At 48.9% G+C, this 13,726-nt stretch overlaps 1 protein-coding gene across 2 annotated transcripts in view; it reads right to left on the minus strand.

Moving 5' to 3' along the window:
• The window catches only part of Pxdn (peroxidasin), an 82,886-nt gene extending 70,539 nt beyond the window's left edge, over positions 1-12,347 (minus strand). For both annotated transcript variants that reach the window (XM_020183270.2, XM_020183269.2), the window contains exon 1: positions 12,055-12,347. In XM_020183270.2, coding sequence (XP_020038859.1) covers positions 12,055-12,254 — 200 coding nt within the window. In that variant the 5' untranslated portion in view covers positions 12,255-12,347. The remainder of the gene's footprint in view (positions 1-12,054) is intronic.
• Between the last annotated feature and the right edge of the window lie 1,379 nt (positions 12,348-13,726).

Genomic DNA, 13,726 nt, shown 5'->3' on the forward strand with positions numbered 1-13,726 from the left:
GGTAGCATTTGCTGCCTCCCACATCGGAGCTTGGGCTGGAGGAGTAGCTTAAGTCACTACAAACACAGCACATGGGAACAAAGGAACATTTACATCATGGACATCTGGTAGACCTCTCGGAGGAAGGGCAAGAGCTCGGAGCCCAGCCATGCATGCAAATGGCAGCACCCCGCAAAGGGGCAAACCACCAGTGAAGGGCAAGTGAGGTGGGGTCGGAAGGGAGGACAGAGTTTACTGTGCAGTAACTGCACTGCCCACATCCAGCAGAGGCAGACAAGAGGCCGCAAGTCCCTTTATCCCTGGCCAGGTACTCAGTGTGCTTCATCTAGACAGGGGAATGTGACCAGTGTTCAGCAACTCAACATGAGCAGCAAAGAAAGGTCACCTCAGCAGCTAAGCACGGCAAGCTGTCCCCATGGCCACTCTCCTTTCCCACCTTCTATGACAGGCTTGAGACCAGGAACAGACAATGGCAGAGTTTCAGGATGCACAGAGCTGAGACCCTTCAGTCGTTAGAGAAAACATGACCTAAAAGAGCCAGATGGCAAACACTTCCATTGGTGACCACTATTCCACACCACTTTTGTAGTTAACAGACAGTATGTGCCAGCCAGCTCAAGCCACAATAAGCAGAGGCCACAGGCCATGCCGGAACTACGCTCGGCTTCAAACAGAACCCCCAAGACAGAGCTGCCCAGCTGAGAGCACCTGCATTAGGTGACCCTCGTGATCCAATCCATGGGGACCTCCGCTACTCATCCCAGCACTCAGGCCGAGTTTCTGGACACAGGACATTCCGAAGACACATGGAAAACACCAGGGTAGAGTCACTCCAAAATTTTTCAAAAATCTCAACTTGAGAATGTGAATTTAGCATTTTATTCTGATTGTTATTTACTTTACCACACCTTTTGCATAAGAATTTAAAGAAGGTTGAAAGACAATTTTTACAAAGTGAACAGGGACTTGGGCTTTCAAACAAGATGGAATAACATGCAGGACTTCCTCTCCAGTCTGAAACAATGAAAAAACTGACACTCTATGAAGCAACTCTTTTCAAGACATTGTATACCAGCCAAAAATGGAGAGGTGTATTTCAGTGCCTAAGACAGGAGGTGACGCTGGGAGCAGGGGGAGACTTGCAGGGCAGAGTGCAGGAGGTAAGACACCAAACACCTGACAGAAGCCAGATCCAAGGAGCTGCAGAGGGCTGCACGTGTGTGCAGACATGGCGAGGACTGCCCAGCAAGCCCAATACTCACACTGGGCCAGGAGTGAATGGTGCCTGCTCCACCCCTCACCTTGAAAGTCACAAGACTCTTGGGGTGCTGGTTAGGTGTTTGGGAGGGGCTCACCTGAGTCAGTTGCTGGGGATGAGTGTAAAAAGGAGTTGTGTTCCAGCCCTGCCTGACAAATCTTAAAAGCAAGACCTGGAAGAGCCAAGCTGTTCCCACATGACTTAACTGCATCCCAGAAAAAAGCTCAAAAAATACTCAGTGTTCCCCAAAAGGAGATTTCACAAAGTCAGGCACAAAGATGAAATCATTCCATCAACACCAACCCCAAACAGACCCAGATATGAGGGTCAGCAAATGACATAAAAATGGTTATTAAAATTATCTGCCACAGGTTCAAAATATTGAGGAAATATAGAACATCTGTCTCAAAGACCCAAATCTTCCAGAGGTGAAAAGTACATGGGATTAACGCCAAACAGGCACTTCAGAAAAAGACCTATTATTGTGAAGAGCTAAAAGCAGAAATTACTCAGAATGAAACACAGAGAAAAAAGTACGAGTGAGCTGTGACCTTCCTTCTTGTTAACTGGAGCCTTTGAGGGAGAGGACACAGTGGTGGGGGCAAAAACATGCCTGAAGAACTAGCACCCCCAAGTTTTCAAAATTTGATTAGAATTTTACACATTACAAATTGCTTAAGACCAGTGATGAGAACAAATCGTAAAACCAGTCAGAAACAGAGACAAGGGTGACAGCAAAGTGACAAGGCAGTGAGTGGAGCAACATTTCTAAAGCAGTGACAGAAAAAACCGCCAGCCTAGCATCTATTCCCAGCTAAGTATCATTCAAACACAAAAGTAAAAATCTTTTAGACATGCAAAAGCTAGAAGAATCCATCACCAGCACATCTGCACTGTAAGAAACGTTAAAGGGCTAAAGGCGTGACCCAAGTATTAGACTGCTTGCCCAGCAAGTGCAAGGCCAATTATAAACCCCAGTTTCACACACACACACACACACACAAATGTCAGAGTTCTTTACAAAAGGAAGGAAATGCATTTCTGCACAAACAAATGAAGAACACCAGAAAGATTGGAGGAGGTTTTCTGCTCATTTACATCTTGTAAGAAGATAAATTGTTCAAGCAAAATAATAAAAATATGGTGTGGTGTTTGTGATGCATCTAAAATACATGACCACAACATGGCAAAAGTCAGGCTAGGGAGAAACGGAAGTGCACTGCTGTAAGGTTCTTATGCTCCATGCTCAATAGTTTAACTTAAAGATAAGCTGTGGATTGAGGGTAGTAGAGTGTGAAAGGCCCTGGATTTGATCCCCAGCATGAGAGAGAGAGAGAGAGAGAGAGAGAGAGAAGTAGAAGAAGGAGGAGGAGGAGGAAGAGGAGAGGAAGAGGGGAGGAGATGGGAGGAGAGGCAAAAAAGAAAGGGAAGGAAGGAAGGAAGGAAGGAGGGAGGGAGGAAGGAAGGAAGGAGGGACAGAGGGAAGGAGGGAGGGAGGGAGGGAGGAAAGAGGGGGGAGAGGTGCTAATGTTCACACTAAGGTACTCTGTGACAGAGTACTTGCCTAGCATGAGTGAAGCCCTGGGTTCCATTTGTAGCACTGTAAAGTTAAATAAATTCATAAGTAAATAAATTCTGTAATCAAATATAAATATATACTATAAATCTAAGTTAACAATATACCTAAAATGGAATAATCATTTCAAATGCATTTAATTCAAAAGAAGACAGCAAAGAGCAAAGAGCAGATGGACAAGTAACAAGACGAGGTACTTAAACCCAATTCTATAACTCATAATTAGGGGATCTCTGATCAGATCTTTGTGTCCAGCATCCAGACAAGACAGCACAAGTAGATGGAGGAAGGTTGGTGACAGTTTATTAAAAGTTAGGGGAAGGCATTACAAAAGCAATGCTGGTGCCACTGGGCCTGGTGGGCCTGGTGAGCTAGGTGGGATGGAAGCAGGGAGCAGAGAGTGGCTCTCTGTCACAAGGCATTGAAAACCAATGATAACCTGTGGGTCGGATGGCCAAGGTGATTGACAGTTACTCTGCACATGCACTTAAGCCAGCTCTTAGGTGTTTTAATCATATGGGGTGTGATCAATATTCACGTCTTTATCTAGCGGAATCACCCCAAGGCTTGTCTTACAACTTACAGCAGCACAGGAGAGCCTTAGGCTGGGATGAGGACTTTAGCATGAAATGTGCCCAGAACACGTTACTCTGGTCTGAGGAGTCCTATGTCACTTTTTTTCTATTTTCTAGCCTTCCCCATTATCACATTAAATGTAAATGCCCTAAATATACCAATGAGGGCTGGCAGAGTTGCTCGAATGGTACAGTGCTTGTATAGCAAGCATGAAGCCCTGAGTTCAAACCCCAGTACATGCCCCCCCCCAAAAAGAGTAAATAAATGTACCATTGCAAAGGCAGAGGTTATCCAATTGGATGAAGAGGCAAGACACACCTATATGCTGCCTGCAAGGAATGCACTTTGAATAAAAAGACACAAGTTAAAAATAAGAGGGTAGATGTAGCTAGGGTAGAGCACTTGCCTAGCATGCTCTGGGTTTGATCCTCTACAACAAAAAAGAAAAAACACCCCAAAAATTAATTAAATAAGTAAGGAGACCGGCAGTGTAGCTCAAGTGGTAGAGGGCCAGTCTAGCAAGCATGGGGACCTGAGTTCAAGCTCTAGTACAGCCAAAAAATAACAACAGTTATAATTAAATTAATAAAAAATAAAGAAACTGTCCTCACCCATGAAGTGCCTTAAGTGGTAGAGCATCTGCTTTGCAAGTGTGAAGCCCTGAGTTCAAACTCCACTCCCACGAAAAAAAAAGGACAAACACATATGATGTTTACACTAACCAAAACAAAAGGTTGGAGCAATGATACTCCTATCAGACAAACGAGATTTCAGAACAAACAGCATGACCAAGAATAAAGATGTTCCACAGTCACAAAGGAGCCCAACAGGTCATGGGAAGCTGGGAGCTGGTGGCTCACACCTGTAATCCTAGCTACATAGGAGGCAGAGATCAGGAGGACCATGGTTTAAAGCCAGGCCTGGGCAAATAGTTTTCGAGATGCGGGATAGAGACCCTATCTGGAAAATATACAACACAAAAAGGGGCTGATAGAGTACCTTAAGCAATACAGGGTCTGCATAGCAAGCATGAAGCCCTGAGTTCAAACCCCAGTGCCATCAGAAAAAAAAAAAAAAAAAAAGAGGCCATGGGAGGGCTGGAGTTGTGGTTTAAGTGGTAGAGTACCTGTGTAGCAAGTGTAAGGCAGAGCTCAACCTCCTATACTACAAAAAAAAAGAGCACATGGGAATCCCAAATCTTTACACTCCTAATAACACAGCTGCAACATACCAGGGAAAACTAATAAGACCTCAAAAGAAAGAGGCAAATTCAGAACAGTCATCAGAGATTCAGAGATGCCAACACTTATCTCAATAATGGGAACAAGTAAGAAGTCAGGAAGGTTTGGACAACACCGTCAGGCAACTTGACCGAGCTGACATTTCAGAACAGTGACAGAATACGTCTTCATAGGTGCACAAGGAACATTTCCAACAAGTCCAATTCTAACCCAGGAAACAAGGCTCAGTAAACTCAAAAGATTTAAGCTTATAATTTATACTACGATGGAATTAAATTAGAAAGAGCTCTGAAAAATCTTCAAATATTCAGAAACTAACTAGCACATTTCCAAATAACCCATTGGTCAATGAAAAAACCAAGAAAGTAGAAAGTTGTTGAGCATAACGAAAATGAAAACGTAATTACTGCACTAAACATCTGTGTCAGAAAACAAACAGCCCACAGCAATGGCCTCAATTTCCACCTTAATGAAGTAAGAGGCAAATGAAATCCCAAATAATGGCAAGGAAATAAAGATCAGAGCAAAGATCAAAAAAACTCAAAGCAGAAAAACAAAAAACTCTGAATATAAAAGTTGGTTTTCAAAAATCAATAAAAGTGATATCCTTTAGATAGGTTGAATATGGGGTAAAAAAAAAAAACAAGAAACAAATTTCTACTTGCAGGAATCAGAGAGCTAATGTGACTGCAGATTCTTCAGATAATAAAATGGTAATAAAGGAATGGAAGGAGCAACTTCACGATGATAAATTCAACAACTTACAAGAAGTAGAAGCCTTGGTCTTCCTGAGCTCTCTCAAACACTAGCACCCTAAGGAAGCCTTCGTTTAATGGAGAAAACAGAAACTGCAGTTCAAAATCCTTCCATAATGACAACTCCAAGACCAGGTGGCTCACTGGGAAACTGTACCAAACACTTCTTAAGGAAGAAATGAGACCACCTCCACACCCTCGTCCAACACCTGACCAAGTAGGGATGCTTCTCAGCTCACTCTGTGACCACCACCCACCCGCAGGCGCCAAAATTACACGAGTCAAAGACAATGCTCATGGAGAGCAGAGATGCAGTCTCCACGCTGGCAGGAGGGCACACTCAGGACTCAGGAGGGATCAGGAAGCCTGGGGAAGGGGATGATGTAGGGAAAGTGTCACAGGGAACAGACCCAGAACAAAACTTCCAGTGTGCACAGTTTTAAATGACAGTTGTGTCTTGATAAGGCTTCTTCCACCCCCCTAGGTGAAAATTCACCTGGGCAAAGGTCAAACAAGGGACCAATCCTTGGTTAAGCTTCTACAGATGAACAAAAGAGGGATGATCCTGTGGGCTCCAGTCAGTCTCCCTGGGCTGCAGGGCTGGGAGTTTAGCAGAGTGGGTGGAGAAAAGCCAGGCCCTGGGGTTGAGCTTCCACTGGGCTGGGCACCCAGATAAGAGCAGGACCAGACCCCTGCCTTCCAAGAGCTGATGAACTGTACACAATCAGATCTGGAACAAACCAAAGTTAAGAATCTGAAGTAAATCCTAAGCAGAACCTCAGGGCAGAGTCTACCCATTTAGAGGTCAGGCTTCTCTGCCCTGGGAGAGCTGTTGATAAGCAGGATCAGAGAAAGGCAACAGTTTCCAGAGTCAGGAAAGCCACTTAACAAAGTAACACTGATCCTGTATCTATGCCATGAAAAGAGGAAGGCAAGGTTTAACTCACGAACATTGCAGCCCCGGCCCACTTACATTTCTGGTCCAGTTTCAACTACGTATCACAGGAGTGGTCACTCTACCAGTCTGAGCTTTACCTATTCTGTTTGTGGACTTTCGCAGGTGAGGAGAAACCAAGTGGGGGAAAGACATGAGGGTCTTAGTTTTCTAAATAAACACCCGAACAAAATATAAGGCACCCAGATGATCGATCGTGCATGGTTTATTTTTAAGCAGTAAAGCAGCATCTTCCACCCACTGACGTACCCTGCCGAGTTTGAGCAGGTGGCAGGACAGCAGCTGGAGGAGATCAACAACTAACAGCCAGGTCCTGATCCTGGTTGCTCCTGACCCACACAGAGATGCATGAAGACAAGAAAAGGTTTAACTATTTAAGCATCACAGTAAAATTTCACTGCTTTTAAACTGAATTCACCAAAAATGGTACTTTTAAGTCAACCATTTTCTTCCGTTCCCCAAAAGTACATGACACTGCCTGTCCCTGTTAAAATAACTGTTTGACCTGGATATCATGAAATATAAGAAACCTCACAGCAGGGCACTGAAGACCAGCAGCCTGCAGAGACCGCTCCAGGTCTTCTACAGAGGACAGGGGGACGATCTCCTGATTCCTAAGAAATGTCCAGACATCAGCCCCAAGTCTGGCCACCGAGCTCTGTGGTGGACCTCAGCTTACCTTCGTCTAGTTGAATCTATTTTAGATTCACCTTGACACTGTTAAATGCAAAAGCTTATTTCTCCAATCAAAAGGACATAATTAAGTTATGAGAATCAGCACAGGGGCTGTGGATCCTCCAACTTTCACTGAGTTTCACAGCTAATCAGATAAGCTCTACAGACTGGAATTTTGTCTCTGCTGTCTCCCTTTGCATGGGTGCACCTCTAATCACAGAAAGCAGTTCTTGTCCCAGCCGCCCAGTATCCATCTCTTCTGATAACAGCCCCTGAGTTCCTCCCCCAGGCCACCAGCCCTCCTAGCCTCTGGCCGAATGTTGGGGAACACAGACTTCATCCACCCTCCAGACATCTGCACAGGCTACAGACCTACAGATGAGCAAGAGCAGGACGCCTTCTGGACAAGCGCCCAGACAAGAGAACTGCAGAGGCTGTATTTTCCAAAGCCCCTGCGAGGCACTCCTGCCTGGTTCTCTGGCAGGACCTGGGAAACCAGCTGACCAACAGAAAAGGAAGCTGAGTGGCACATGGGAAGCTCTGGGTAGACCAAGCCAGACTTCAAGTTGGAGCTGCCCTGGTCTTGGGGTCACACAGACTGACAAATTGTCTTCACCACAACTTCCCTGACGTATGAAAACACAGACCACAGATGGGGAGATGAGTTTTAAGCACTACAGGACAGTGATACAGCCCTGGCTTCCTCACAAGAGGCACACAGGCATGCGAGCATGAGTTCTCAGAGCCACAGTTGATTTCCAGCTCAGAGCCCTCCCTGGATGAGAACCCAACTTCCCAGAGTTGTCCCAACACACCTGGAAATAGGCCCCTCCAAACACAGACTGGAAACTCGTGGGCCTCCTCTTCTGACCAGCACACTAGGGGCTCTCCTAGTGAACACGGCCACCTCCAGGCCTCAGTAGAACAGTGGATGGTGGGAGAAAATACTGGGTCCATCCCCCTCTTATGAAGATATATATCAAAGTCCAAATACCTTTGAAATGTTCCTGAGGTACTTTCAAATGTATTGGAGCTGCTATAAACAAAGTCTGTGGCTTCCTCCTAACAGTGAATACAAAAAGGAAGTAAAAATTTGTTTTATGCAAGACAAAGACTCAAACTGAAGACGGCTATTCTGGCCATAAGGGAAGAGGCCACCCATTGACCACCCTAAGGAGGACAGCAGCCATTCCCAGGAGCCAGGCCTCCAGAAGACATGGTCAGGAAGGACACCTCCTGTGAGAGAACACACACAGGAGGGACCAGGAGAGGAGAGCATGGCAGAGTGTTCGCAGGCAGGCCCCAACCTCCAGCCCAAACCCACTCTCCCCAGTTCACGGGAAGGACAAGTCTGTCCTATGTGATGATGGGATGGGAAGCTAGTGTCTTCCCCACTGGCCGTGGCGGATGCCAAGTCGCAGGCAGCTGTGATTCTGGCAGGGGACATGTTGCCACAGGAGAACGGAAGATGGTCAACAGACCCAAAGACCCATTTCTCCACCTGTGGGTCATGGTCCTTGCAGAGGCCCCACAGGCTGGTGGGACCCACAAGACAGCAGCATTGGGGTATTTCACACCAGTGAAGGTGGGTGTCCAGAGCTCACACCCAGGTGGCTACCTGTCCTACACAACCTTGCGCACACCTGGGAAGCCCTCCTCACTCTCCAGGACTCGGTACCCCTTGAGCACTGGAATCAGTCCTTTTTGACTGGTTGATCTAGAGCACAGGCCCAGCACACAGGGGATCATAAAACTAAAGAATAAGGAACAGCTGTCTGGCAGACTGACAGTGGCCAGGAAGGCTGGCTCTGCCTGTTCTGGGGCTGGTGCAAGGTCCCTGAGCCATTCCTCACCCCCTGTCCTCCTCAGACCCCTCCAGCACCAGGGTCCCAGAGGCACTGACTCAGTGTATGGTAACCCCATGGCTCTGCAGTGACCTGGAACGCAGGTGGATGTCCATGGAGGGAAGAGAGAAGGATGGGGAAGGAGCAGGGCAAGGACAGGGGCCCACTGCCAATAGGACCCTCACTGCTGGTTTAAATGTTGCTTTCTTTGAGAGACCAGGGTTGAGTGGAGCATTTCTGCCAGCCCTCTGGGCTGCACTGATATACTGCAAAGAGGAGAGTCTGCAGAGCCCCAAGAAGGGTAATAGTGCAGGGCACTTCTTATTCTTCACACTTTCTGCTGGATGGAGTTCAAGGCCAGTCCAAACTGAATCATGGTGGTCTTAGACCATTATTTTTTGAACCCCCAAACTGCAAATCAAAATCTGATTTTGTGGTTCATGCCTATAATCGTAGCTACTCAGAAGGCAAAGATGAGGAGGTCCTGGTTTGAAACCAGCCAAGGCAAAAAGTTCGAAAGACCCTATCTCAAAAAAAACCTTCACATAAAAGGGCTGGTGGAGTGGCTCAAGGTGTAGGCCCTGAGTTCAAGCCCCAGTATGGCAAAACATAGCAGGTGTGGGATTGTGGGGGGGGGGTTCTCATATTTTCCAGTTGTTCTCTTTCAATCTTGAAGACAGGTGCAGGTGTGGTCTTGAAAGTAAGGGGAGGGAAGATATAAGGAAAGGATGCAGAACAGTAAATATGATGGAAATATTATATATTCATATATGAATACGGAAAATGAGGCTTATTGAAACTATTCTAAGAGCTGTGGGTAGAAAAAATTCTTAAATAAAATAAAATTTTAAAATTGGGGTGGAGGAACTTAACCAAGATATATTGTAAGCACTTTTGCAAATGTCACAATGTATCTCCAGTACAATAATATGATAATAATAATAAGAGTAATAATAATAAAGAAAGTAAGGGGACAATGTGACAATGGACTAGCCCCACTGACTTTAGGGCCTGTTCCCATTTCTACCAAATAGGCTTTATTATTTATTATTATTATTATTATTATTATTGTTATTACAGAGCTAGGAAGTTGAACTCTGGCCCTCACTCATGCTAGGCAAGTAGCCTACCAGTGAGTTATATCCCCAGCCTCTCAAATAGTTTCTTACAAATCAAAAATAACAGCATATGCATGAGAACAGAGAGATGACACAGAGGGTGACAAACAGCAGAGTGTTTCTACAGGGGACTGTCCCAGCAAGCAGCCTCACTCAAACCAGCCTGGGCCCCAGATACAGAATGGGGCTCCTCTTCCCTCATCCCTTACTTCCCCCAACAAACTGTCTCCTCCTTCTTTCACAAGACCTAGCACCCCATCACTACCACCTGTGCCCTGTGTCCACACAGCTACACACACCTGTTCATCCAAGGAAAGGCACATGCTGACCTGGTCAGCTGCTAGCGCTCAGGGCCCACACTGGATCCTGTGCTCTACCCACAGCTCCACAGTTGGGCTGGGAGAGGCTCAGTCCCCTGCCTAGGCTCGCTGGCCACTGCTCCTTCACTTCACCCCAGGATCTACAGGATCTGACCAACTTTGCATCTTCTCTGCTTGCCTCACAGATTCATGGCCCCCAAGTGTTGTCAATTCAAAGCATTTCTTAAATTTCCAAACTTCCAGGTAAATTTCGGCAGATGCCCTTTCAGGAAGTCTTCCAAGTGTGGAGTATGATGTCACTCTTGGCTCTGTTAGACAACCCCACCATGAAAAACAAGAGGGAGGACCCCACTTCTGTGCTACAACATTCATTTTAAAAATACTGATCTTTTCAAAGAGCAATTCAGAATTGGGAGTAAAACACAGTGCAAGCACTAGGGTTGGTCCAGATGTGAAAAATGGCTTCAGGGTCCAAGTTTTTCCCACTGACTCACTAAAGAATTAAACTATCTGTATTTGGAGAAACCTCACCCTGCACTGTTGCTTTACAGGACCTAGATACCTGGCCCGGGCTGCACATCTCCCACCCGCCATGTCCACAAAGCCGCCTGTACTGTCCATTAGGAGAGGTGGGCCATGTGTGTACTTTGTTTTAGAGGTAAGAAGGCTGACCGCCCACTTCCTAAATAGTTCACTCAAATTTCTACAACTTTTGCAGGCTCTTCGAGGTGCCAAACATCCTCCAGCCCGGCCAAGAAAAGTGAAAACTATTTTTGGCATGCAGAAGGGCAGCTGAAGGACGATGAGATGAATTAGAGTTGGCGACTAAAACATATGCCTGCCCTCACAGGCTTCCAGCTTTTCCGATCCATGCCTCATCAGAGCACACCGAGCCCTGCAGCGAACTCTGGCGGCACAGGATCCCTGGGACTGCGGCGCGCAGGTCCTGCTTGGGTTTCAGGGGCCTGCGGAGGGGCGGGTGGAATGCGCGATACATTGTATCAACTCCGCCACGAAGTATCCGGGAAGTTTGGCACATCTGCGAACTCAGCCAGCCGGGACTGGCGACGAAGGAGGGACGCCAGCCGGCTCTGAGATCTCGGCCGTGGGGCTCGCTCCCGTTGCAGGAAAAGCCCCAAACAAGAGCTGCGCCCCGCGGAGTCACCCCGACCCTCCACGCACAGAAGGCTCTCCGCCCCGAGCGATGCGGGGACTTTTGGGGCTGGTGGTGCGGCCGCAGCGGAAACTGAGGCTCGGCGTTCCCTGCGCAGGGGTGGGGGTGAGCCGCGCGCTTCGGGAGCCGGGAACCGGGAGAGGGCGAGGCGGAGACGGGAGGAGGAGGAGGAAGGGGGCGGAGGAGGGGCAGCGGGGCCGACGGCCCGCGCTTGCGGAGGAGAGGCGCCGGATGGGGGACTGGGCTAGGGAGAAAGGGGAGCAAACTCGAAACAGAAGGAGACCGGGCTGGGAGAGAAGCGGGGCTGTCCCTGGCAGCTCCCAACTATTTCCCAGGCGGGCGGGGGATCCCGATTCCGAACAAAGGCGGCTCCCGAGGCCGCGCGCTCCGCGCTCGGGTCCGCCCCTGGCGACAAAGGCCCGGCGCGCCCCGCATCCACCTCCCGATCTCCCACTTGTGCGGACCTACGATCTGCCTGCACCCCGTCCCCAGGCTCCCCGCGCCCCTTGATCCCCACGAAGCCCACGGTCCCCGGACCCCAGCGTCCCCGGGCCGCACTCACAGGATGGAGGTCTGCGGCGCCACGGCGGGCACGGCCTCGAGCAGCAGATGCATGCAGCGCACGGTGGTGCGGAAGCACAGACAGCGACTCGGACAGCCGGCGCCCGACTTGGTGGCGACCACCGCCTGTGCCCCCCAGGCGCAGCACAGCACCAGAGCCAACAGGCAGCGGCGCGTGGGGTCCGCGGAGCGCGCGGCCATGACCGACGGCGCGGACGGGCGTAGCACGCTCTGAGCGACCGCGGAGGCCCCGGCGCGTCCACCGCCGGCTCCCGACTGAGCCTGCCCGGCCGCGGCCCACGTCCCAGCTGTGCGCGGGGGGCGGGGGGCGCCAGCTGTGCACATGCGCACGGCTCCTCCCAGCGCCCTCTGCCTGGCGGAGGGCGGGGACCCGGGGCCATGGCGTTGGGCAGCTGCATCCCCTCCCCGCAGAGGCCAGCACCGTACGGGCTGTGCTCTGGATGCAGATGCCACAGTAGGGGCGCCCGCGGTGCAAAGGAGAGATTTGGGATCAGGCTTGAATCCCAGATTCTGCTTTCAGGACCTGGGGTAGCCTCAGCTAAGGTAGTCCACCTCTCTCAGCTGGGGTCCTTGCGAACAATGAGGGCTTTGTTGTTGGCGACAGTACTGTTTTACACTTTTAGTGTCTAGTGTGTTCTGGGAACTGTTTCAAGTGCGTTTTCCCGCTCTTTCTGCCTGCCACTTCCACTCCCACGTACGATCGCTTACTTTTTATTTCCTCTTTCCTACTGGAGAAACTGAGGCCGGGCCCCTTGGCGCACTTTTATGCCACAGAATTAGAAGTCTGGATGGTGCGCTCCCTGGGGCTCCCACCACCTGCCGTCTCACTGTTAGGCAAATAGATATTTGTACGAAGCATTTGGAGAACCACGACACCAGATGGGAGTTCCATGGTCCTTGGCGTCCTCCTTGTGGAACTAACAGAATGAAATCCTGGGCTCGCCACAGGTCCATTTGCATAGAGACTGCAGAAGACCTGGGAAGAAGGGAAACACGAGTTTAAATTAAAATGCTTGTAAGCTGAACGATGGCATATTCTCTACAGCCTCACAAGGGTCCATTCTCTCCATCAGACAGATAAGGAAGTCGAGGCCAGAAACTGTCAGAATCAGAAGTGAAATTCAGGTGTGGTAGTTGCCTCAATTGGGAGACTGGTAAAGCACACTCAATATGTGTTTAAGGAGTTCCTGAGATGATTAACTATGGGGGAAAGGCCCAGTCTGAATGTGGGTGTCACCACCCCAAGGCCAGGATCCAGACGGGAACAAAGGGAGAGCACAAAGACTTCCACCAGCCTGTTTTCTGGCCGCCATGATGAGAGTTGCTCTGCACTCAAGCCCTCCCCTCCATGATGGACTTAAACTGTGAGGCAAAATAAACCTTTCCTTCCCCATGTTTTGTGCTCAGGCACTTTGTCACAGCAATGAAAACTAACATGCCAGGTGTACTCTGACCTGCAGCCCCCTGTGCTCCTATTGTTACCAGGCTGGGGCTCTAACAGATGTGTTTGGAAGGTCCACCATCTGTGAAGCCAGTCTCCGCATTGCGTACTCCTGGGCTCCATGTACCTTCTAGACCTCTCCTCTGTGTTCCATGAGAATTTCAGGGTTCTCATGTCAGAAACCCCAAACATCCTGTTCCGCAAAACAGCT

The sequence above is a fragment of the Castor canadensis genome, chromosome 12 (assembly GCF_047511655.1).
Source record: "Castor canadensis chromosome 12, mCasCan1.hap1v2, whole genome shotgun sequence".
Taxonomy (NCBI): Eukaryota; Metazoa; Chordata; class Mammalia; order Rodentia; family Castoridae; genus Castor; species Castor canadensis.